The sequence below is a fragment of the Temnothorax longispinosus genome, chromosome 1, assembly GCF_030848805.1.
Source record: "Temnothorax longispinosus isolate EJ_2023e chromosome 1, Tlon_JGU_v1, whole genome shotgun sequence".
Taxonomy (NCBI): domain Eukaryota; kingdom Metazoa; phylum Arthropoda; class Insecta; order Hymenoptera; family Formicidae; genus Temnothorax; species Temnothorax longispinosus.
Window position 1 is genome coordinate 3144269 of NC_092358.1, and position 23926 is coordinate 3168194.

The 23926-nt window shown below is 38.7% G+C and overlaps 1 protein-coding gene across 20 annotated transcripts in view; it reads right to left on the reverse strand.

The window, feature by feature from the left end:
- Positions 1-23926, reverse strand: part of Dscam1 (Down syndrome cell adhesion molecule 1) — a 69001-nt gene that overhangs the window by 43486 nt on the left and 1589 nt on the right. For 10 of the 20 annotated variants that reach the window (XM_071773299.1, XM_071780778.1, XM_071795796.1 and 7 more), the window contains exons 2-6: positions 22814-22940; positions 18350-18531; positions 17756-17894; positions 12248-12418; positions 5800-5949 (exon numbers count right to left, since the gene is read on the reverse strand). In XM_071773299.1, coding sequence (XP_071629400.1) covers positions 5800-5949; positions 12248-12418; positions 17756-17894; positions 18350-18531; positions 22814-22904 — 733 coding nt within the window. In that variant the 5' untranslated portion in view covers positions 22905-22940. Of the gene's footprint in view, positions 1-75; positions 200-256; positions 381-3876; positions 4001-5799; positions 5950-11408; positions 11574-12247; positions 12419-13816; positions 13979-16316; positions 16479-17755; positions 17895-18349; positions 18532-22813; positions 22941-23926 lie in introns of all 20 variants that reach the window. The other 10 variants (XM_071777790.1, XM_071780010.1, XM_071776980.1 and 7 more) reach the window with 7 other exon arrangements.

The following is a 23926-nucleotide window of genomic DNA, read 5'->3' on the forward strand; positions in this document are numbered from 1 at the left end:
AGAGAGATAGAACGTTAAAAGTATATCAATCTTTGATTTCTTAAATCCCTTCGCAAATAATGCACGAAAGCCTACCTATAGAAAGGTACCGGGAATCCTTGAGCAGGACAAAGAAGGGTAACACCTTTTTGCGAAGAAACACTGAATCGCTGAAGATCACTCGAGCCGGACAATTGCGGTCGCGTGCTGGACGCCGGTTCTGATGAAAAAGTTCTTTTTTTTTTTTTTTTTTTGCAGAAAAAAAAGGAGTCTTTACCTGTACGATGGGACGGGGAACCCTTGAGCAGGACACAGTAACGTCATCGCACCGCCTAGATACACTTTGAATGTCTGCGAGTCCGCCAGCGACGGAAATTTCGGACGAGCGCTTGCGACTGGTTCTACGGAAGTTCGAAGATGCCAAAGAAACACGATATTTGCTCTCTTTTTTATTTATTAAAGAAAAATCTAATGCAGTTTATGAAGTAAATTATAAATAAATTACGTTTTAAATGTTCCACGTATGATAATCGTGGAACATTTCATCAGTCACCGGAAATTGATACGTGAGTTGATTCGTATAGACATTGAAAGATCAAAAGAGAAGAGTGAGAACAGAGCGTGCACGCCGTCTATCCGTCCGCAATTTCCTTCCTCGTCTTATTTTTACATTATTCCGCATTGCCGTCGTGCATTAACCGGAATATGGTCGCTGTATAATACGCATTCGCTTTCTTATGACATGAGCGCTTTGTATACCTGAAAGCTGGAACGGGGAAGGCTTGCGCCGGACACATGAGAGTCAGCGGCCGATCGCAGTGAACTGTGTACGTACGCGAGTTCTCTGTCATCGGAAATTTCGGTTTTGTGCTGGCGACTGGTTCTACAAGGAAGCGAAAGAGAAAGCACGAGCATACAACGCGTATCTACAATCATATACTGTCGCGACGATAATGCGATAACTTAAATTAATAGAATTCTATTTTTCCTCGAAAAATCGTATAGAAAATTGCTGAGACAGGGCATATTAACAATTGTATTACAGATAGATATTATTAAAATAACGGATAAATATTTTCAAAACAATGAAAAAAATTTGTTTATTGTCAGAGAAAAAAATAGGTCCGTTAAACTTATATTTTAAAAATGTTTGCAAATTTTCAAAATAATTAAATTTGATTACATAGTTGCTCGTGTTCTTTCTGTCGCTCCCGCGATATACTTTCGTTAATTACAAAATCTAAATCTGCTGCGATATAACCTTGTCCCACCTATGCGATGGTACAGGAAATCCTTGAGCAGGACAGAGCAGAGTCAAAGAGTCTCTCTGGTTCGAGATAAATCCCCGCGAGTTATCCATTGTCGGAAACTTTGGACGTACGCTCCCTACGGGTTCTACAAAAAGACCACGGGCGTGGAAGGAAACGTGTCAGAAACGCTGACAATGTTACAATGATCCACTTACGTATGTATGCTAGGGGACAGGGAACCCTTTGAAGCCATTGAAGTGATAATCAGCTCAAAATTCATTATTTAACCAGATGGTTTGTGTACAATTCCGTGTCATAATTCAATATTTCTTGAACATCGCGTCAGGAGTTATCGTATCAAATTCCTAGTTCTCTATAGTCTCTAATTTATAAAAATCTATTGCAGAAATTTATAAAAACATATATGACAGTTTTTGACTTTATGTCATCGTATTTAAATCGCCGTTTTAATAATGAACCCTACCTATAAGACGGAAGCGGGAATCCTTGAGCAGGACAAAAAAGTGGCAAGCTCCCGTTGGTCTTCGTCACGATTCCAATCAGGTTGACGGTACTCGAAAGTTTCGGACGTGTGCTCGCTACGGGCTCTGCCAGTCGCAGCCCGGGAGAGAAGAGGATAATTGTGAAGACGACAGTGAGATGCGCGAAACATTCTCACGAATTTCGACTTACTTTTGAATCGGGACAGGGAACCCTTGAACGGGGCACAACAAAGTGACGGATCCACCTTTGATCATGCGAAACCCTCTGATGTCGTCTATCGTTGGGAATTTCGGTTTCACGCTGCCAACCGGCTCTAAACATTATCGAACGGCACATATACTGTATATATTACCGCTAGTTGAGATATCGTCTGTCTGTAGAAGGACGGGGGACCCCTGAAGCTCGAACTATATCTATATTTCCAAATTTTCGCGATAAAAACGTAAACGCGATTTTATCTTTTGACGTTGCATTCTACGCTTAATGCTACAAATGTAGGCTTTGTTCGTAACATGCAACCCTAAAAAATATAACAAAGAGAGAATTTCTCCCTAATAATATTATATTGTAAAAAAAATATAAAAATACACGAACAAAGAAAGAAAGATTTAAAACAGATAAAATTATAGAACCGTAAAATAAAATATGTTACTGTTAATATAGTTGTCAGAATTTTTCATTAAAACGCATTAATATTAAATTGAGGCCATATCGCTAATTAGAAAATCGTGATGTATGAAATGAGAGAACTGCCGCGCGATGTCAGGTGTACCGTCATTGCTAATTACCAGCGGCTTCACCGCAAGTACGGAATATTTAATTGCAATTCCTTAATGGAGAACCAACGTAAGGCTCTCGCTCTAAGACCGAAATGACATCAAGGCACTCGATGATATAGTACCTATATGACGGGACCGGGAAACCCTGTGCAGGGCACAAGAGCGGCAAAGTTCCGTTTGTAGACGTGATAAGGCCGTTTATATTGCTGACGCTGGGAAACTTCGGACGTGCGCTTCCCACAGGCTCTGTGCCGAATCACGACACCCGAGAAGAAGAGAGAAAGAAAGAAAAATACATAGCGACTTTCGTAAAGCGCGACTTACTTGTACAGGGGGACAGGGAAACCCTGAGCGGGGCACATCAACGTGACCGAGCCGTCCTTCGTTGTGCGGAAGCTCCTGGAGTCGTCGATCGTCGGGAACTTGGGCCTCACGCTGCCGATCGGCTCTGATCATACCGTTTATAATTGGGAACTTGCGCGCCCGCGACGAACGGTCATCCCGAAGGACTCGCGTTCGCACGTGGTGACGGTGTTGTGGTTTCTACCTGTACAGGGGAACGGGGAACCCCTGTGCCGGGCACATCAGGGCCGGGGAGTCTCCGATGAACGTCCGGAAACCGCGCACATCGTCCGTCGACGGAATCTTTGGGCGCACACTACCCACCGGCTCTAAAAAGCACGCCGTTCTTGTTTTTGCATTCTTTGGACTCGCTTGTAATTTTAATACAAAGCAAGAGTCGCCACTTGCGAAAAGACAGATGATAAATCGACTCAACGTCGTGATCGTATTCGAATGTATATGAACGCCTTCAAGAATGATGACATAAATGCTTTAATTAAGGCAATGAGAAGGAACGGGGAACCCCTGTGCACACATACATACACACGATACCATGAAACAATATTTTCCAAGTAATAATATCTACATCGTTACCACAAAGTTTGGAATTGTCTGAGCTAAGATCCGTGTCTGATTACAGAGATTCTGTTATTTCTAGAAAATTTTCAGGTGAATGTTCGTATGTTATTTTAATAAAACACCTAACTTTATGATAAAACCGATAAAAGACTAATTGAGAAATCGAAATAAACATATTTAAATATTGAGCTAACAAAAAATAGATACTAATTTTATCTCTTGTCCTCCCTGATACGATACTATTCGTTCCGAAATAGATGCAATAGATTCGCCTTTGCTATTTTCTTCACAACTTTATTCCCTTGTCATTTTATAAATCATTGTCCGAGATATAATTTAGCAGGTAAAGGAATCTAATCGTTGAACCATACCGATGCTGTTCTATATTCATTTAACAGTTTCCAGTCATAAGTTAATCTGCGCTCCGATCAAGAACATCGTACCTATGAGATGGTACTGGAAATCCTTGGGCAGGGCACAGAAGCGGTATATTGCCTTCCAAGCTCACGGAAAGTCCGTTTATGTTGTCCATCGTAGGAAACTTTGGTCGTACACTCCCCACAGGTTCTGTACAACGAAAAGCCAGTGGAGCCGTATACTTGCCAAGCTCTCTGCTCGTGTCGCCAATCATCGTTATTATAGCTACATTGCATCTTGCTCTAGTTAGCCTCTAGATTATAGCATCGCGTCAACGTGACTCGACAGCTTTGCCTACGCGCTATTGCGCCGTTCATACGAACAAGGCGATTCGTTTATCGGTGTCATCCTGCCGATCAGTGTGATACTCAACGCGAAACGAAAGCGATGGCGAAGCAAAAGTGGTTCCGCGCTCAATGTCACGTTGTAACGCGATGAATCCGTCGGAGTATATCAAAAAGGATTTCTTGACTCTCGACTACCCGAATTATGCGATAAGATAAGCCATTGAGTGAACCAGTGATACAAGTCACGCATAAAAATCGAAAACAAAATTTTACGTAGCAATTTGATACGTCATTTTAGCTTGATATAAGACTTCATTTTTTGTTTTCATAAAAATGAACAAGGCAGAACAATTACTGAAAAGGGATCTTTTCAAAATGAGGGAAATGTGGCTAGTATCATTGATGTCGCACTTAACGGCTAACGGATATCCTTGCTAATTTACTGTAAGAGCGAACAAAGATTCGATCGATTCCGCCTAATTCACAGCACAGAACGGAGCTCAGCTGCGTTGAGTGCCACGTATATTGCGTCTAACTATGCGCAGCATCCACACGGTGAAGTTCTCGGCTGAAAGAACATGTTCCGTAAACTTACCACGCGAGAGCGAAGGACAGAGCCCGGAGATCGCGGAAGGCGCCGCAAAACGAAATAATTTCGCACAAGTCATTTCTTTCTTTCTTTATCTACTTTTCATTTGTCTTTCTTTGGACAATTCCTCTCGAAACCGATCATGTCAAGAGTCGAGTTTTGGGCGGGCGGTGGCGCGTGCCCGCAGGGGTACCCTGTCCCAGCATTCAGGTTCACCCCCGAGCTTGATCGCGCTAAATGCCGGACATGCGTTTCGACTTTTCTGAGACCAGAAGAATTTCGAATCGGTGATGTGAAATTAACTTCTCTTGACTTTTCACGTTTTCGAAAAAACCGAGAGTCGATCAAACTCGTTGGCGCAAATGATTGCACGTTCATTGAACGTGACTATAAATCCAAAGAGAAAACTGATTTTCCAGAAATACAAAAATAATTTATTACAACAATAAAAGTAATTTAAAAAATAACTTAGACGATGACAGTGATGCTAGAAATGTTAGTTTTGTGTATATTTACTTCTGTTGTGGAAAATCAATTATCTTTTGGATAATAGTTTCGAACCCAGACACCTCGCAATAAAATAGATAATATAATAACGGTATTAAAAAAATATTGACGTTTCCAAATTTATGCTAAATTGAAAAAGATGTGTAAACTAAGTTTTAGAAAAAAAGAAAAAAAAAGACAATATTTTATATTTGTTACAATATCAATTTTATATTTAACTCGATTAATTTATAATTAATGCGATAGACAAACGAATTATTACGCAATGATAATTCCATAATTAATTAGCTTTCATAATTGTAATGTGCGTGCTTATGTAAATTAATCGCTGCAAATAACTGTATATTGATCCGCAAAGTTGAAGGTGTGAATTATGGTATCCAGGTCCGAAACTAGAAATACGATTCTGATTTCTTTCGAAAAACCGATACAGGACGTTGATTAGTGAAGCTGTACCTCCGCTTACATCGAAGGATAATCGAGAAACGTTTTCAAAGAGAGCGGTGCCGAATCAGAATCGTGATTTCCGTATGAAAGAAACGAGACACTTTGGCATTTTAACTTACCAGTAATGACGAGACGACCCTTCGTTGCGGATAGCCTAGTTTCGCCGGTGAGTCGGTGCTTCGTGCGGCATTGGTAAGTCTTGTATCCGTCTTCGGGTCCGACGTCCCTGATGTGCAGCTCTCCGGATGGCAGTACCAAGTATTTTCCATCTAAACCCGTCCAGAGTTGCACGCGTTAGTCATTGCGCATTAGTCTCGCCTACGTGACTCGTCAGGATAATCGATCGACTGATTATTGCATTGTTTGATGTCGCGTGGTATCAGTACCAATTGATTAGTTACGAACACATTACTACCGATTAATTACAGGCACATATGTCATTAGTATCAAGGGAAAATCGATTATCCCGACTTAATCGCACGATGCTCGAATGGCAGTAAAATTACGAGACTTCGAGCACAATGCCGTCTTGCTTAATGTACATGCGGTATTCTTCGTGTACGAATTCGCCGAACGCTGAATGGACACGGACCCTTTCTCAAATTCCCGCTTTAACGATTCGGCGAATTCTTCACGGAATCAAAGCACGTTCGCCAAAGAACAGCAAGGGAATCTCGCGGCCCACGTCTGTCGTGCAGACTCATAGGAAAGATATTATGCGAAATCACGTCTTCGTCTCTTTGCAAATGTAAATGTATGGCGCGCGATATTCCCCTCGCTCGTTGAAGTATCCAGGAAATCTATATATTCTTTGTATTTATTATAATAAACGTAAAAAAAAGTGACACACTAATTCTAAAATCTATTCATTAGTATCATAAATATATGACGAATAAAATGTTTTGTAAAAACAATCTTATTATTAAATCTTCGATATAAACTACTTCTATTAAATAACTATATATGCCCAATATTACTTGACACAGATTACCTTAACAAACGAGATATAACGAATTGCCTGTTAATCCATTTTGCGCGTTAATCTCTATTGCGGTTGAAACTCTAGTTTCAACGCCTCTAACGAATCTGATCGCTTTTGCGGCCAAATCTCATCGACAAACGAGACTTCCTGGATAGGCAAACTAGTTTCATGCGATCATATACAAGCGGTATCCACAGCCATTTAGCTACTACCACACAGAGAGGAGGGTACAGGTGAAAAGAGATGGATGGGACCGATCGAATGACCGAAAAAAAAATCGGTGGAAAGAGGGAAGAGAGGTCTGGAACAGCGCGAGCAGCGGCAGTCAACGTCGTACAAATTTCCACGTAAAATCCCACATTGCACGGTACTTTTGAAACGAGGGACATCCCATCAAAACAAGAGAATACGTATATCTTGCATTTTACACGCGTATCCGTGATACGGTATCGATTCGAACGGTACTTGGTCGATAGAGCGGAGGCCGATGGAACGATTTAAACGACCTGGATTGGTATTTTTGTTATTTCGCAACTATAAATTCATGTGTGAAAAAGTTTAATCCCTTTTCCTGCCATTCTCTTTTTCCCTCCCACGTGTCAAAATTTGTGTAAAGCCATCGTCACTGCGTACGTATTTGCTACGAATCTCGTGACTGAAACCAGCGCGTTTTTATTTGTCACGGTCGAGCCGAGGATAATTCTTGCTCGAATACGAAAGCGATCGTCAAACGGAGTGTCATTACCGGACGATGGTCGCGGGCGACGCATGAGAGAATCCTTGAGCTACATCACCGCATACTAATAGCTTACCGAGCACTGTAATTCTATTACATTTACCAAACGCTCGGCATGCATCGCTCTTACAGAACAGATAACGCAAAAGAAATGCATAAATTTTCCTAACGAAAATACAAGAAGAAAAAACGAAAAGCCATAAGAAACTTGTTGAAGAATCTGTTCCTAAACTGAATCTGAAATATTCTGCACAGATGTTATCTAAAAAATCATATAACTTCGACAACGGAATAACACAAATGCACACGAGAATAGAACATAATTCCTATCGCGTTCCATGCGTTTGTTTTCTCGATAAGTTTCCGCATGATTCGCCGATTTGGTGCGGACTGCGGACTGCGGAGTTTCGTAGAAATGGAAGATTCGCGCGATATTCGAGCAGAATGAAGATGAACATGAAATGTTGCGCATCGTGTACCGTAATCGGCGCTAGGATATATATCAGTGGTCTCGTCTTCGATCCAAGAGTCAACCTCGACGAATTCGGCGACGAAGCTCGGTATGTGACACTTGATAATTGCGGCGTTCCCCCGAAGGACGTGTTCGTCCATCACGTTCACTGCATACCGCTGCCCGACAACTGCAACCAGACACGGGTTTCCGGCTTTACCATAAGGCGCACATCTCCCACCTGGCAGGACGTGTCGATCGTTCGTCGATTAACTATACGATTTTGATTTCATACCATCGACGATTTCGTCGATTTGTACGTAAAAAATGAAGATATTAATTAATTTCATAGCGATTATTGAGGTGTTGTGTCTAACAATTACAGTCAAATACAAAAATATTGTTTCATATCCTTTCAATTGTTAATAATTTGATAATTTATAATTTATATCATTCAATAATTAATTATTAAATATTTATGTATCGTATATATAAACTTATTTATCATTTGTATCTGCTTTACACACGGATTGCGTAAACGCAGTTTATTACCTAATTTCCTAGTACGTTTTAATCGAATTTATATGAGCCGCAAAAAAGCTAGTTTCATTAATTCAAAGTGAGTATTTATGTTATCTTTATACCAAGGAAAGAATCTCAAACCGGAAAATATTGTGTGCTATTATACTGGCTTGCGGATAAGTTGTTAATCAACAAAATAACGTATTTTTACGCGCTTTAACGAATTCAATTTAAAAGTTTGTACAAAACACTGTTATGACATTCCATATTATTGCAAATTTTTATTATAAATTTTCAGAAGTGTTGATTAACAAGTCCGCTTTAATTACCACGAAAACGCTTCGATGTCATTGTAACATATAATGTGTAATAAATATTATATAGTGTGTAATCTTTTTCGCAATTTATAATAAAAACAGGTACTCGACGAACGATTCAGACGTTATTCTTGCAACATGATCATCACGACGGTTTTCAATGACTCGATAAATTCTGTTCAGCGAAACGGGCGTATCATAATCAGGAATCCTATTCACGTCACCATTGCGTCTCTATTCTTTGTGAATTAAAATAAACTCTACTGTCGGCGGCAACTGAAGAATATGTTCCTGTCAAAGAGAACTGGTCGCGCGACCGGTCTTGAAATAGACGCGATCGATGTTCAACATTACGATTCGTTATACACGTTCAATAAACAAGTGGCACATCGATGCACATCGCAACGATATGAAAGATATCTAATCGTAAGGCGTGTTGCATGCGCCTTACACACTTCACATTTAAACCAAGCAAACATGATACGTGGTATCATTAAGAGGAAAGGAGGAAATTGTGGGAAGCGCATGCAAGATCGAATAACTCGGTCGATCGATCCAGTTCTCTCGTTCGGTGATCTGCGCCCTATTCAGACAAGACTTGCGATTTTCCAGCTTACAAGGCAGGGCATAATGCGCAACGCGCGTGCATCCCTTCAGTTTTTATTATACTACCATATGACTGTGCGTCGGCGACGTAACTGCCGCCGTTGGAATCGATCCATCCCACCACGTCCACGTGGTCGGCCACGAACGAGGGAACTTGACACTTGAAAATAGCCGCGTTGCCGCGTATCGCGAACTGATCGTAAACCTGAACCTCAAAGTACTGGGCGACCACTGCAAATGAAGCGAGAGAAAAAAAAACAAGAGTTTGGCGTTTGTTCTAGGCTGACGAGTACGCGCTTTGATCGCGCCGATTAAAATTCCAATGAGGCTGGCTGTCTGCAAACTGGCTACCGCTGTGCGCAGCCAGTTTCCGATCGTGCTCCTATCGAGTTCAGCAACATCCGATGCACGTGGACATCGATCCAGTTAATCCAACTTAATCTAATTGCAAATTAGCAAATCCGCGCTCTCGACTCTTAATTTCATAGAGAAAGTTCGCGGATTCTGCGTCGAAGAAGATATCAATACGCGGCATATTTTACGAATATCGCACTCTGAATTAATATTTAAAATAACATTTCTCTCTCTCAATATCATTTTATAACCACAAGCCGAGTTTTGTGCCAATTCTGCTAAGATTTCTATTATCCTAATTTCTACTCTCACGAGTTGATAAATAAATTTAGTTACGACGCTTTTAAAATACGCAACCATTCAGGAAATAACATCCATTTCCATAATTAAAAGTTAGATACGGAAGCGAGATTATGTAACTAAAAAAACGACTTCTCACATGGAAGCACGGTAAAATTTAATACATTAATGCTTGCCATATATCCTCGCCCCATTAATTAATATTGCAATATATTCGTGCACTGGCTACCGTGGCCGTAAGGTAGATTCGATTACGTTGCCGGGAATAACCCTTTAACGATCCTTTCTCTTTGCTAAAAGTGGATCAAATCGCCTGGTTGCGCGGGCGTTAATTCGCTTCTCGACCCGATTAATCCGGCTTATCCTGATCCGAGGATCACGTTGAACGAGACCACTGCAAGCCGCATGCTCCTCCTCTGTTCACCCTTCCCGATCGCCTAATCAAAAAAGGGCAAATTTTTTGGGCCAGAACCCGCGTTCCACTCCATCGACCACCAACCCTTCTTTCTATTATGTATATGAAAATGCACGTTCTAATACCGAACGACGCTAGTATGTGCGACATATATGGATAAATAAACCGTCTCCGTCTATTTGAGACGAGTACATTGTAATTTAATTTACAAAGTGCTTTGAAAGATGGATCTCGTGAGAACTTTTAAGGACATAAAAAATATATTGAGAGATAAAAAGGATTTATCTAGAAAAAATAAAAAATTGCATCGCTATGACATAATCAAGATTTAGAATTGATATATATGTCGACAAGATTTACAAATATTATTTCGTTAACGTTGATTTCGTGCAACCAACATAAGTACCCTTTTCTTCCTGGCTATTCGTGGTATACGTAGAACCATCCTCAGCCTGCCATTCAATCACATCTACGAAATCCGCCACAAAGCTGGGCACGAGGCACTTCAGGGTTGCCGTATTTCCGCGTAAGACGAACTCGTCGATGACCCTCGTCTCGTAAAATTGCTGGACCACTGTAACGCGCGATTTCTCTCAGAGCAGATCTCGTGATATATCATGATATTAAATTTCGCTTTGACGGACGCTACTCGAACTGCACCGAAAGACGATTAAGATTCTGCAGAGGCATCGTATTTTTCGCCATTGAAATTGTTATCGTCAAAACTCATTTCGGTATCGTTTTCGTATCCATCTTTCGGACGTTTATCTCGTAACTTGAACACGCTTCCTAATGCGATTCTTTCTCGATACGCACGATTGCCCTAAACTACAGCAGAAATCCGAAAGTAAAAGTTGGAGCTCGTCACGAGCCGCGAACTGCAACCGACAGTTGTCGGATTGCCTGGAAACGGATGAGAAGAAAGTGCGAGAATTCGTTTGAGGGTGGGAAATGAGAATAACGGGGGAAATAAGAGAATGGAGAAGAAGAAGCTGTTCCGCGGATACAACAACGCATACTACGTCGGCATCGACCGGCGTCATACCGTACTCCTCCTGTCCGGGCGTGTAAATCGTCCCGTCGTCGGCCACCCACTGATCCACCTGGACGAACTCGGACACGAAGCTCGGTATTTTGCATTTCATGATCGCGCTGTTAGCCCGGATCACGTATTCGTTCTCGGCCTCGGTAACGTAGAACTGCGAAACCACTGCCGGCAATACGTTAACTCTTTGAGACACGGTAAAAAATTAATCGTTTCCTCGAAGGTTTAATAATTTTCCTGGTTTCATAACGGTGAGATTTATGTGATTAATTTGTACCTCTTTATATGAAATAAATCAATTAATCAAATAAAAATTCAGAATATTCTTTGTCATGTTATACATAACATGAGGTATCTTGTTTTATGATACATCACAAAACATCTTTTGCTACATTCTAATAAAAATACCCTTCAAAGAGTTAAACAGGTGGATCGACGGAAAATAAAATGCGCCCTGCATAATAAGGTCATAAAAGAAAAAACGATTACTTCGGTTAGCGATGTTAGTAAAACACAAATAAGCGACGGATATTTTCCACAGCAAATTGCATAGGATTAGTTGCAAGAAAAGAACTGTATAAAGTTCTAAATACAATTATAATATCTAATTGACTTTTCTAATAAGAACCTAAAATGCAAATTTAATATTTTTTATGTTAAAGTGATTTCTTTTAATTCAAGAAACAAGTTAAGTTACTATAAATTCTAGATCCTTTCTAAAATCTTGAATTATTTATTCTTAATATTTTTCTATTAGAATAAACATCCTAATCCATATACAAATTGTCGGTGGGGGACACTTAAAATAATTGAGAATCGCCCAATGGGATCTGTAGTACCCTGCGCAACCGCAAGATCCGCTGGAAGGTAAACCTCTCCATCTTCGCGAATCCACGCCTCGACAGTAACGAATTCTGCGATGTAACTGGGGATGCTGCATTTTAATATCGCGCTGTTTCCCCTGATAACGTATTCGGTCAAGATCTCCGGATTGTAAGGTTGAGTGACGACTATGTGGGGAGTACATATTAAAATAAGCGTATGTTTTTGATTAAATCAATAAGAAATGTCGTATCGTTTAAAAATAGCCCCCATGGTATGCAAAATAAAGTATGTATAATCGCTATTTTTAAGTCTTTTATATTATTTGCAGATGGAATATACGTTTTCCGCGAATAAATCAGCAAGAAAGAAGGTATAATTAGATATCTACGAATAAAAAAGTTTTTTAGAAACATCATAAAATAAATCCCGAGTAAACAGTCATATTTTTATTTAAAAAGCAGTGGAAATTATAGTAGAAGCAGTTTGAGGTCTTTCTGAATCACGGTACGCCCTGTAAATACTTTTGTACATCTAAAATAGAGCGAAATAAGCAGGATAATGCAATCGTAAATCAAATTCCAGGAAAATATTGCTTTTGTTCTTTTCGCACTATCTTATTGCGTTTTCAATCCGTCAAAATGTGCTTACTAGACTCTGACATTACACCATGCTGAAACGGAAAATTTATTCCAGACTTTCTTTGCGCAACTTCTACGCTCGTCCGTAGACACGGTGTCGGCTTATTTTCTTAGGCCTATCGTAATTCGCGGCGTGAGAGCTACCGGATGGTTCATTAACTCTCTCGTATGTACGTGCTGCCGCCGCCGTTCTGCCGCCCCGTCAGATCGGACCGCGTGGCCGGCGGAAACGAATCGTTACCACGTGCCACTTTGAACTTTGACAAAGTTAGGCGAGGGGACAGGGTGTCTGAGTAGCAGGGAGACAGGGGTGATACGACCGGAAAGAGAATTTCCTCGCTCTGTGTACTCATCGTATGTACTTATTGGCCGACACGTTTGCTCATCAGTGGTCATCATACAAATTGTGAAACGCTTGCGCATTATAAGTCAATAAAATGCATCAAAATGATCTGAGATGAGATACAACTAGAATAAGTGTTTAAAATATCACACGCGTAGGTTGCTAATTGGTTCTGAATGAATAAAATAATTTATCTTGCCTCACAAATACATATTTATAAAAACATGTAAAGATATAACAAAAGCTGCAAACGTCATAAAAATATGTATCGCAAATATTTTTTTTCTATCAAAGAGGGATGTGTATCGTGATCAACAGCAAAAATTTCTAAAAGCCTTACTTTTTTCTTCTTTTAACAACGAGTTTTCCACATATTTTACTGATATAACGAAGACATCTTGTTATTGCTTTAGAAAGATGTCATCGTTATATTAGTAAAAATAACTGATATCAGTTTTCTTTAACTAGATGAATGAAGGAAGCAGAAAAATAGAGGAGAGATAACGTTCTCCCTGGCGTATCATTCCTTTCAGGATTCTGCTGTAGAAGGAACGATAAAAGAATAAGCGCACATGAATAGGAACACGTATGTTGTAATGTACCGTAATCAGTAGACGATCTGAAAGTCGAACCGTCGCTTCCCACCCACGATTCGACCGACACAAATTCGGCGACGAAGCTCGGTATGGTGCATTTTAAAATAGCCGCATTTCCGCGTATCACGTATTCCGATACCACTTCCGCCTCGTAATACTGAGTCACGACTGCGAAAGATAATGGCATATTATAATGGTGCATTGTGTGTTGCTACATCGCACATTGCGTGCTTCCGAATATCGCGTTGCGTTGCTGCGTGCCTAATCGAGAAGAAACAATTTTCTCTCAGTTCAGGACGCCGCGTAACATTCTTTAATTATTATCATGTCGTGCAAGTCATTACAGACAATACCTTGTTACGCATGTTGATTTAATCATTCCGTAGAAAATGAAATATATGTATTTCTCTGGAGAAAATTAGGTGATTACGATCAAGGAGATTGCAACATTAGAGTCGCACTCTGGCAGCTAGCATTATACAATTTGATCCTATGCTCCACTATGTAATTACGGAAACTGGTTCTTAGTAAGTGGAAGCCTCGTGATTCGACCTACTCAAGAAATTGCATTAGTTACGCAAGTCTCAAATAAAACACTAAGCCCTCCTATACTCGTGTAAAGCCAGCCATTTAAACACGAAGTAGCAAGTTCAATGTACGTTTCAAAAAGGTTGCTCTTAGATTTTTACTTCAATTAATTTGAATATCAGCGAAACTCGCGATACACGATACGCTGTCGTGACGAGAAGAAATATCTCGCGACGTCGACGACGTTGACCAGTTTAATTCGCTGCCCACGCGGGTTCCGACTTTCCGAATTTCCTAAAAGTTTCGGATTATACCGTTGTCCTGATCCGGATCGAAAGAGTTTCCTTGATCGTCCTGCCACCCAATAACCTGAACGAATTCTGCGACGAAGCTTGGTATACTGCACTTGAGAATGGCCGCGTTGCCGCGTATTACATACTCGTTGTTGACCTCTGACTGATAATATTGATGCACCACTGCAATAAACGATCGAAATAATCTGCGCGAGTCCGATTTTTCTACTGACAATGAACATAACGGCGTCCACTCGTACCGCTTTCATTTTCACAACGATTGGAAATACATTCAATGGAACACACGCAGGTCCGTGATGGAACATGTTTTATGACCGTTTCAAGTTGCTCGGTTGACATATTATCTTTACAATGCAAAATTACATATTCATAAAAGGTTTTTTTTAATCAATTTTTTTTTCAAATATATGAAAAAATTAATTTTTGACTTATACCGAACGAAATCTCGACGACGTTGACGGCAGCTTTGGGCGATATATCTCGCTATTGCTCCGCGAGCAGAATTATTTGCGTTGTTGCATCTTATGCCGGCAGTCGCCAACGCGAGCAGACATCATGATGGCACACGATCGATTGACTTTCAAGCCCGGTGCATGCGTGCGTATACGCATATGTACCCTAGATGCGTCGATACAATATTCCAAAAAGTTTAAAACAAAACCGTGAAATTTTCCTCGCTTTTATAAAATTATATAAAATCAAAATTAATTGTAATTACGAGAATAATTGTTCCGTAATTGACATACTAACTGCTTTCGTATTTTTAAGAAATACTAATGCATTAACGAGACCATAAAAATAATAGTATAAGTACTAATAAAAATGCATTTATTATAATTTCTATTGTTATTAAGATCAATTAGCATTGTTACTATTAATTTCCAGAACAAAGGAAAGAGAGCAGAATGAAGATAAATATTATTAAACGAACTGATATATTTAAAGTACACAGACGGCGCGTCAGAAGCGAATACCCTGTGGTTTAATAGAAAAATGAGAGAGATAGCTGACAACGGTCAAATATCCGATCGTTTCGGCTAACGCTAGATACATATCGAGTTGAATATAACGTTAACGAGACGAATGTGACGATGTACGCATATATGTACATATACACACACACACACACACACGTGCTAGCCGTGGAAGTGGAAAGTGAGCGACCCATATACTTTCGCGTTGCACCGCTCCAAATTGATTTGCATTTTGCCACCGTGGCAATTGAGATCAATATACGAGAAGCCGAGTCGCACGGATGGTGTCAGTCACTCAACCGAACGACACGATGCATTTGTGCCATCGAACTGAAATATATGAGCGGGCAATAACGACATTATTTTCTAATTGTCCCTGTGCAAAGGGTATAAATAAATTGAGAAAATGCGTTAATAAAATTTGGGCGAGACTCAGAATAGAAAATTTAATGAGAGATTTAAATGCATTTTAACTCAATGGGTTTCTATGTAATGGCTAGGTCAAATGTGATGAATTTCGTATTGTTACAAATCTTTAGATATTTTCAGAATAATTTTAAAATTCACGGTTTTTAATTTTGTATAGATAAAAGATCATTATATGTCAAAGATGCAACGACGAAATTTTCTGCTCGCAAAGAGTTAAGAAGATCGATCAGTTCACTGATCAAACCCTAATCCTGTTTATACCAAAGTCATCGCCAGGTACGAATTCCTCTCCCTGATCCGTGTGCCAGGATAAGACTTTGACGAAATCGGCGACGAAAGAAGGAACGACACACTTCAAAATGGCACTGTTCCCACGGATCGCGTATTCTTTATTGACGTCGGTGTCGTAATACTGCGCCACCACTATAATTTCGTACACACAAAATAACGTTCACAATGCGTCGGGAATTATTCTGCTCCAGCCTCAACAGCTCCAAGAATTTTATGCATATTTTTCGTAAATGTAAGTTCCTTAAAATAAACATTTCCTTTAAAATTGATTTTCTACAATATAATAGCATTTAAAAAATTTGTTACTATGTATCTAACATTACAATATTTTTAGTAATTATTAATTTTTTAAAATAACCATTGTTACATATTTGTCCAAAGAATTATTTTAAAAAATCTGTAAAAAAGTTTTATTTAACCAATAACAGATAAGTAACTGGAAACTGCTGCGGTCGATAAAGCACAGTGTCGTCAGAGATTTAATGACATCACTGTGTGATTCAGAAATATTTTCAATTTTGCAAGAACGATACAATTATCATCATGTAAAAATAGGATTACATCGATCATATAATAATTTTCTAATTACTTGTGAGCAGATTGAGGCTGCAGAACGAATCGAATATAAGTTTGCATAAACGGCGGCGGCAGAGATTGCAAAACATTTGAAAGAGTAATATATAACATCGGACTACTGTATCATTCGATTGACACCGATGTCTTTTACCAAATTGAAATTCTTCCAAAGAAATATGTCGGATAAAATATCGAAGAAATAGTAAGCACGAAAATACGTGCTTTTAGCCAAGCTGGAAAGAATATTCTTTAAATTTTTCTATGTTTAGCCATCTTATATTCTATCTAAAAATATAACTTTAACTTTAAATTAAATTATATATTACTTATTTATAAACAAAATTAATTGCAAATTCTTAAGTAAGAACTTCTAGTGTTTAAAATAACACTGTACAATAATAAGAATTTTAACTTTAATTTTAAAACACAATTTTTGTTTCATTACAAAATATGTTTCTACAACATTTTAACAACTTTCTTCGTGTTTAAAATAACACTGTACAATAATAAGAATTTTAACTTTAATTTTAAAACACAATTTTTGTTTCATTACAAAATATGTTTCTACAACATTTTAACAACTTTCTTCTTTTTTAATAAATGTTAAAAATTCAAATTGTCTCTATCATCATTATAACTTCAAATGCCGTTTTAATAACTAACGTATACATTTATTTCGATATATAGAGAGTTGAATTTCTGTCAGAAATTGATATTAAATTTGAATTTATTGAGATTAAATTTAAAAGTGCTCTTTATTTTTGGAACATCCTCTATAAGATACTATAGATGGCTAAACGTTAAATGCTTAATGGGTAAAGATTGACACTTACCGGCTCTCACGTTGACATCACGGCTGTGTACTGAACCTGCAGGGGAACGTGCCAAACAGCTGTAGACCTGAGCATGAACTTCCTGACGGTAATCTTCAGCGCGGAAAGGAGGGAACACCAAATTTCCGTTTGGCAGAACCTGCAAAGGGCCAATAACCGTATAGAATGTAGAAACTAAATTAGTACATAATAACGCAAGCAACAAGCTTGGAAATAATTAAAGCGTCCTTCATAATTGCGTGAATGAATGTGGGATGGCATGGGCGTTTAATAATTCCATTCACATATTGCAAATAGGTATTTGATACTGAAATGACTGATAATTGGCGGCTATTTAGAAGAATAGTTCACCGTCCTACGCGTGACAGAAAAAACTTATTTTCAATCTCTTTTTTTCTTTCATTGAGAACATCCGTTTTGCTAACATTAATAGATGCGTTGATAACGTTAATAGATTTTTAACAGATGCTATACGCGCGCACCTATTTCAAAACAGCTCGATAAAATCGACCGTGAATCTATTTCGATGTCAACTTCAATACTTATCTAAATAAGATTTTAATAAAGGGAATAGAGAAAAATTTCACACAATACCTGTCGCAATCCGGGAACGTCTCCCACAGCAGTTCCATCGGAACGGACCCAGATGATATCCGGTTGTGGGTTTCCTCTTGCCTGGCATTCGACGACGGCTCCGGTTCCGTTTGAGAAATCAATCCGGTTTGGGGGCTCCTTGACAAACACCGGTCCCATAGATGCATCTTCAGCCGAAACAACTGCAAGCAGAATGCAAAAATTTCAATGACCATGCACGAATGTTTACAGTGCTTAAACAATTTATTTCGAAAGCAATGTACACATTATTTTAAAGCATCATAAATTTTAGTATCAAAAACAATATTTGTTAACGTACATCACTTTCGAAACAAGTGGCTAATTTTTTTAATAGCTATTTTTTCGAAATTGTAAACGACATGTCACGACTTCAAGCAATTTCTTCGTAAGTGTAAGTTTTGTAAGTTGAACTAATTTTGGTCGAAGATAACAACGGAGTTTTAGTTACGGAAAAGGAATGTTCCGTGGAAACAGAACGAAATGTAAGGGACACTTAACAGCTTGTGGGAACATTAGCAACGAAGCTAATTAATTTAAAGTGCCACGAGCGACGAGACCTTTTGTCTCGTGTCTTCGGGTTTCGCTTATCATCCGTTTCAACCAGGATATGCGACACCCACTTGCAATTGGCGCGTTGCCAATTGCAGCAAACAACAGGTTGTCGGGTCTGTTATTGAATAATATGCGATCAACGTCATGTGACCATAAGGGAGACGACAATGCGTGATTCCTTTTCCGTCGTGGAGAGCTGCGCTCCTGCGTCTATATCGGTACCATCGATAGCGAAAAGTGATTTCCATCGACGGCAAATTATGTGCCATTGACTGCAAATTTATTGCAAAAAAATGCATGACTCGCACGTTTTTCATATCTCACAAGAGGCAAGAAAATCCTCTACCAAATACGAATTATAAACAGTTTCCGTGCAATTCTCTTTCGATATAATGTACAAGCGACATTACAGAATTATGATTTATAACTGGATCCAACAGCTGAGAAAGTATATTTCGGAATCTGTATTTATTTACCCGTGAAAATAGCTAACTGCAATTTTTTATAACAGAATGATATAAAAGGAACACGAAGAAACGAATATTTAGCGATTCAGGTCGCTCCTTGCTGCAATGGATAATACCCAAAGTTTATGCAGGAGTCTACCGCGCTACTTTTCTCCTCGCACGTAGCCACCTACTGATTCACCTACGACGATTGCAACGAAGCGAGAGCGTATACATGTAAACCCGGTGCGGTATAAAATCAAGAACCGGTTAGCGAAGCGTGCGCCGTTGGAGCAGGCGGGATACACGCGTAGGTATAAAGAACAGGTGTTCCGAATTTTTGTGAATACGCGCCTTCTGCTAGAATCGGATCTCGACTCGCACAACTGCAATTTCATCTCGCCTATTCTAGTCCTGTTCCAACTTTCCTTCCGATCCATTTCACTCGATGGTAGTGGAAACTTTCCAAATAAAATTACATTAAATTGAAGCATAAGAAATGTCAGCTTTTTATTTCTTCTTTTGCGAGTATCTTGTATTTTTGTCTCTCTTTTCTCCTTCTCTTTTAAACCCCATCGCGGATATTCTCTTTCTTTCTCTTATCCCTTTTTCTTTCTCTTAAATCACCTCGTTAAATTGACAGTTATAATGGCGTTAGGTCACCGAAAGGGTTAAAAGGATTAAAGCAACGCGGGGGTATTGCAATGATTAACTGGGTGCGTACGGCAGTTTCAATGGTTGTGCATTTACGTCCAAAGGGTTACGTTGTTTATACGTTCCGCGGCACGTGCACGGTTGCAACAATAGCCCAGGGTATTGTCCGCGGCTATACACGGCGGACGCGGTACGCTGCACGAAGTGGGATATATCGATCGCAGAAGTGGCAAGTAAAATTTTTTTCCGAGATTAAACTCTCACGCATCCCCCGATGAAAGACGAGATTCTTCCCGGTCGAGAACCGCTCTGTAATCTATATATAGCGATAGCTTCGAAACGTCCGGACACGCTGCATCGAATATATTTCCAGCGTGCACACACGCACACGCGTGTCATCACGCGCGTGACTCACGTGTGTGTATTCACATCTGCTCACGAGTGCGTATGTGTATGTAAACGTAAGATACTGCGACGTGCATAATAACGAGGAATATGTCGAAACCATAAGTCGACAAAGGTGTCAAAAAAAAAGAAAATGCATCAACCGAACGGTCTTTCGAACCTTTTTCCGATTTTTCGTTAATTTGAAGTTAAATTTTATATATAAACGCTTGTTGATACATTTTTATTTTAAAACTGCTATGCTCTGTGAAGTGTCATGCATTGTTTATGACTTTCTTTCGTTTTTCAGAGATTTCTTTAATTGTTTAATTATTTAGTTAAATAAAAGACGGAGTAATTAATTTAACTTTAATTCTCTTAAGCATTAATTTAATTAATTCTGAAGTATAATTTTTCAGTCGTTTTTCCAGAGATTTCAGAATCAACAGTCGGTTCTCTAAAATTACTATTAGAATTACTCAAATCATATTTTGTCAACACATATTAATGACCGCGAGGGTGGATATATAACTCTTTCGCGTAGGTGTGTAGGAAGTCGCGAGAAATTCTCAAACCTCTCTCGTGCTTTCAGGTCATATACGGCTTCTATAACTGCGTCTATTTCTGTTACTTCCTGTTAGATACCAAAATATCGAATGTTTCTTTAAGTCTCGCTTACTCAAGCTCGAAGTGCAAGCAGTATAATCAATTTGGTCTCAATATCACTTTCAAAGCAATAAAAATTCAACAAAATATTGTTAAATTAGAATTTAATTATGGACATGTAATGTAATTTATTATATACGTGTTTGACATAATTATAGTCGACGTATATTTGCAATTAGCACCGTTTGCGTCACAATTGCGTTAAAATCCGAAATGTCTCGTGTGTACGCGATTTCGCAAATTTTCCGTATAATTGAGTCATTATAAATCCCATTTTTCACTACATTGTGGTTATCGATGAAATTCCTCTCAAATGGCCTCTTTTTAATTTTTATCCTCAACTCAAAGATCAATTAAGAACACCCCGTCTTGATGCCATTATTCTTTTAATAATAAATGAAGTTCCACTGATGAAATAATGCAGAACCCGCATAATAGGCGGATTCACCTGGTGCGGCGAGCATCCGCGAGTGCAATTCTCTTCTCGGAGCATGATGTGAGCCTGCATTCTGGGAACAGCAGCTGTTCCTTTCCCTCGATCTCCTCGTTCCCTTCATCTTAGTCTCTCCTCCGACAGCTGCGCTTCGTGATCCGTTCGTACCTATACGTCGGGACCTTTCACGGTCCCAACTAACCGTCTGTTCGGTTCAAAATACGCGCGGATACGAGATTACGCCGAAAAAAGCAGCAGTGGACCGTTATAACGAATCAGGAATGAACGACATCAAAATCGCGCGGCGACTCTTGATTATTCCATTATTGGAATGCAACGTCAATCTCTCACTGCTGGTCTTTACATTATATAGAAAAGAATCCTATATAACATTTATAGAATAACAATTTCTAATATCTCTCTAAAATTCCTATACTTCTACATTTTATTATATCAGATTTGAATAAACAATAAATAAGTGGAAATTAATTTTCTCAATTTTCACAATTTTGTTCTGCATCTCGGTAGTAGGAATTGATTAGAGCCATATGCTAATCTTGCTTCAATATGCTAATGATAGCTAGGAGAATTCAAGGAGAATATCTAGCATCCGTTGAGTATTTGAAGCACGTGTACCACGAAGAGCAGAATGCCGCGTCAGCTGATAAACTTTGCAATTTGATAAGCTAATGTGTATTTTATAATGTGATTTTATAAATGTGTATTTTATAAAAAAAAAAAAATATAAATAAGATGTGTATTTTATAAGAATGTTGCAGTATTCAAATATGTATCAGATTTGTAGTTTATGCAAAAAGATTACGAATAATTCTGATAAACCATCAGAAATCTCGTTGCAAATGCAACAACAAAATTGTTAAAAACTGCACAGCTTTGAAATAAACAAAAGCTTTGGTTTTGAAAGAAAATCTAAACTGTCCTAGATCTCTCAATTAATATTTAAATTTAACTCTTGTAATTTCTCCAGTTATGCATCACACATGTTAAGCATTGACATTTTCAATCGAATTATTCTTACTGGCTTAAAAATCTGCTTTTAATTATCCTATATTATAAGTATCTTTACTGGTTTAAAATCTGCCTTTGTTGCTACATTATTACGCCTCACTGCAGTGTATTTAATTCGTACAAAGAAGAGTCTCTCGTGGCTTGTCCTTCTATAAACATTTTTCCAATTTCCAATATCACGTGACCCTCACGCATCAATGCTTCTCCGTACTTAATTATCGTCGAGTCATGGCGAGAAACGCGAGATGAATGAGATCTTTTCGCGCGAAGTTGACTCACCCGTTGTCAATGCCAGGACAGCGACTAATAGCAGCATAGCGACGACGTGGATGGGTGTCTTGTACCCTCCGCCTGGAGGATCTCGCCACATCCTTACCGCGGCTCTTCCGAGTGCACTGATTTTCACCTGATTTCACATAAAATACACCAATTGAACGATACGCACGTCGTAAGGCGATCACCGATGATCCGTCTCGATGATATCCCAATAATTTTATCAAAAAGAAAACGCGTTTCAAACCACGTTTTAGTATAAATTTATTATAAATTGACGGCTCATAAAAATTTAACAGGTAAACACGAACTCTCGCTTAGTTCAAGGTCGGTTGGTCGGTAGCTATTCGCAAAATCACTTTCAACGTGTTTAGCATACGTTAAGAAACTCGCGTAATAGGCTTCCAAAATGAATGGAATTCGTTCTCCGCTGACAGAAATTATATAAATATGATTAGATTAGACGGCAAGATTGGTACTTCGGTAAACTCTGACTAATTGGTCGTAATAATAACATGTCTGATATATTAATCAATTTTGATTAAGTAATCATCAAATAATTTTGAACTAAGATTAGAAGTGCTAGTAGATCTGGCACACGCTTAACGAAAACATAATTATGCATTAAACGTGATTGCCTTTAGATACAATTCTATGAGAGTATTTATAAATATAATTAATAAATTTGCATTTCATGTAATAAAATAATTTTTTAATATTATATGGCAGAGAGAATGATATTAAATTAGCATCCATTTTAAGTAGCTTTTCAGGCATTTCTATTAAATAATTTAATTGAATCACATAGCAAAAAAAAATTGGTGTACACGTATAATAGAAGAAGAAATTATTGAAGAAATTGAAGACTTTCAGTAGACTCAGTTTCTTCTTCAGTTTCTGAAAACTTTCAGTAAATAGACTGCCGCTTTTTTCAAGGACATCAAAGAGTTGATTTTAATGCTCCGAAAACTTAATTTTCTGGATCTAATCGTCAACACGCGTAAATACACTATTGTAATTCTTCGTAAATTTTAAGATAAACTAGCGTCCAGGGTGAAGAATCTAAGAATATTTCCTACACAATGCCTGTCTTCCTCACAACATCTCGCAGCAAGAACG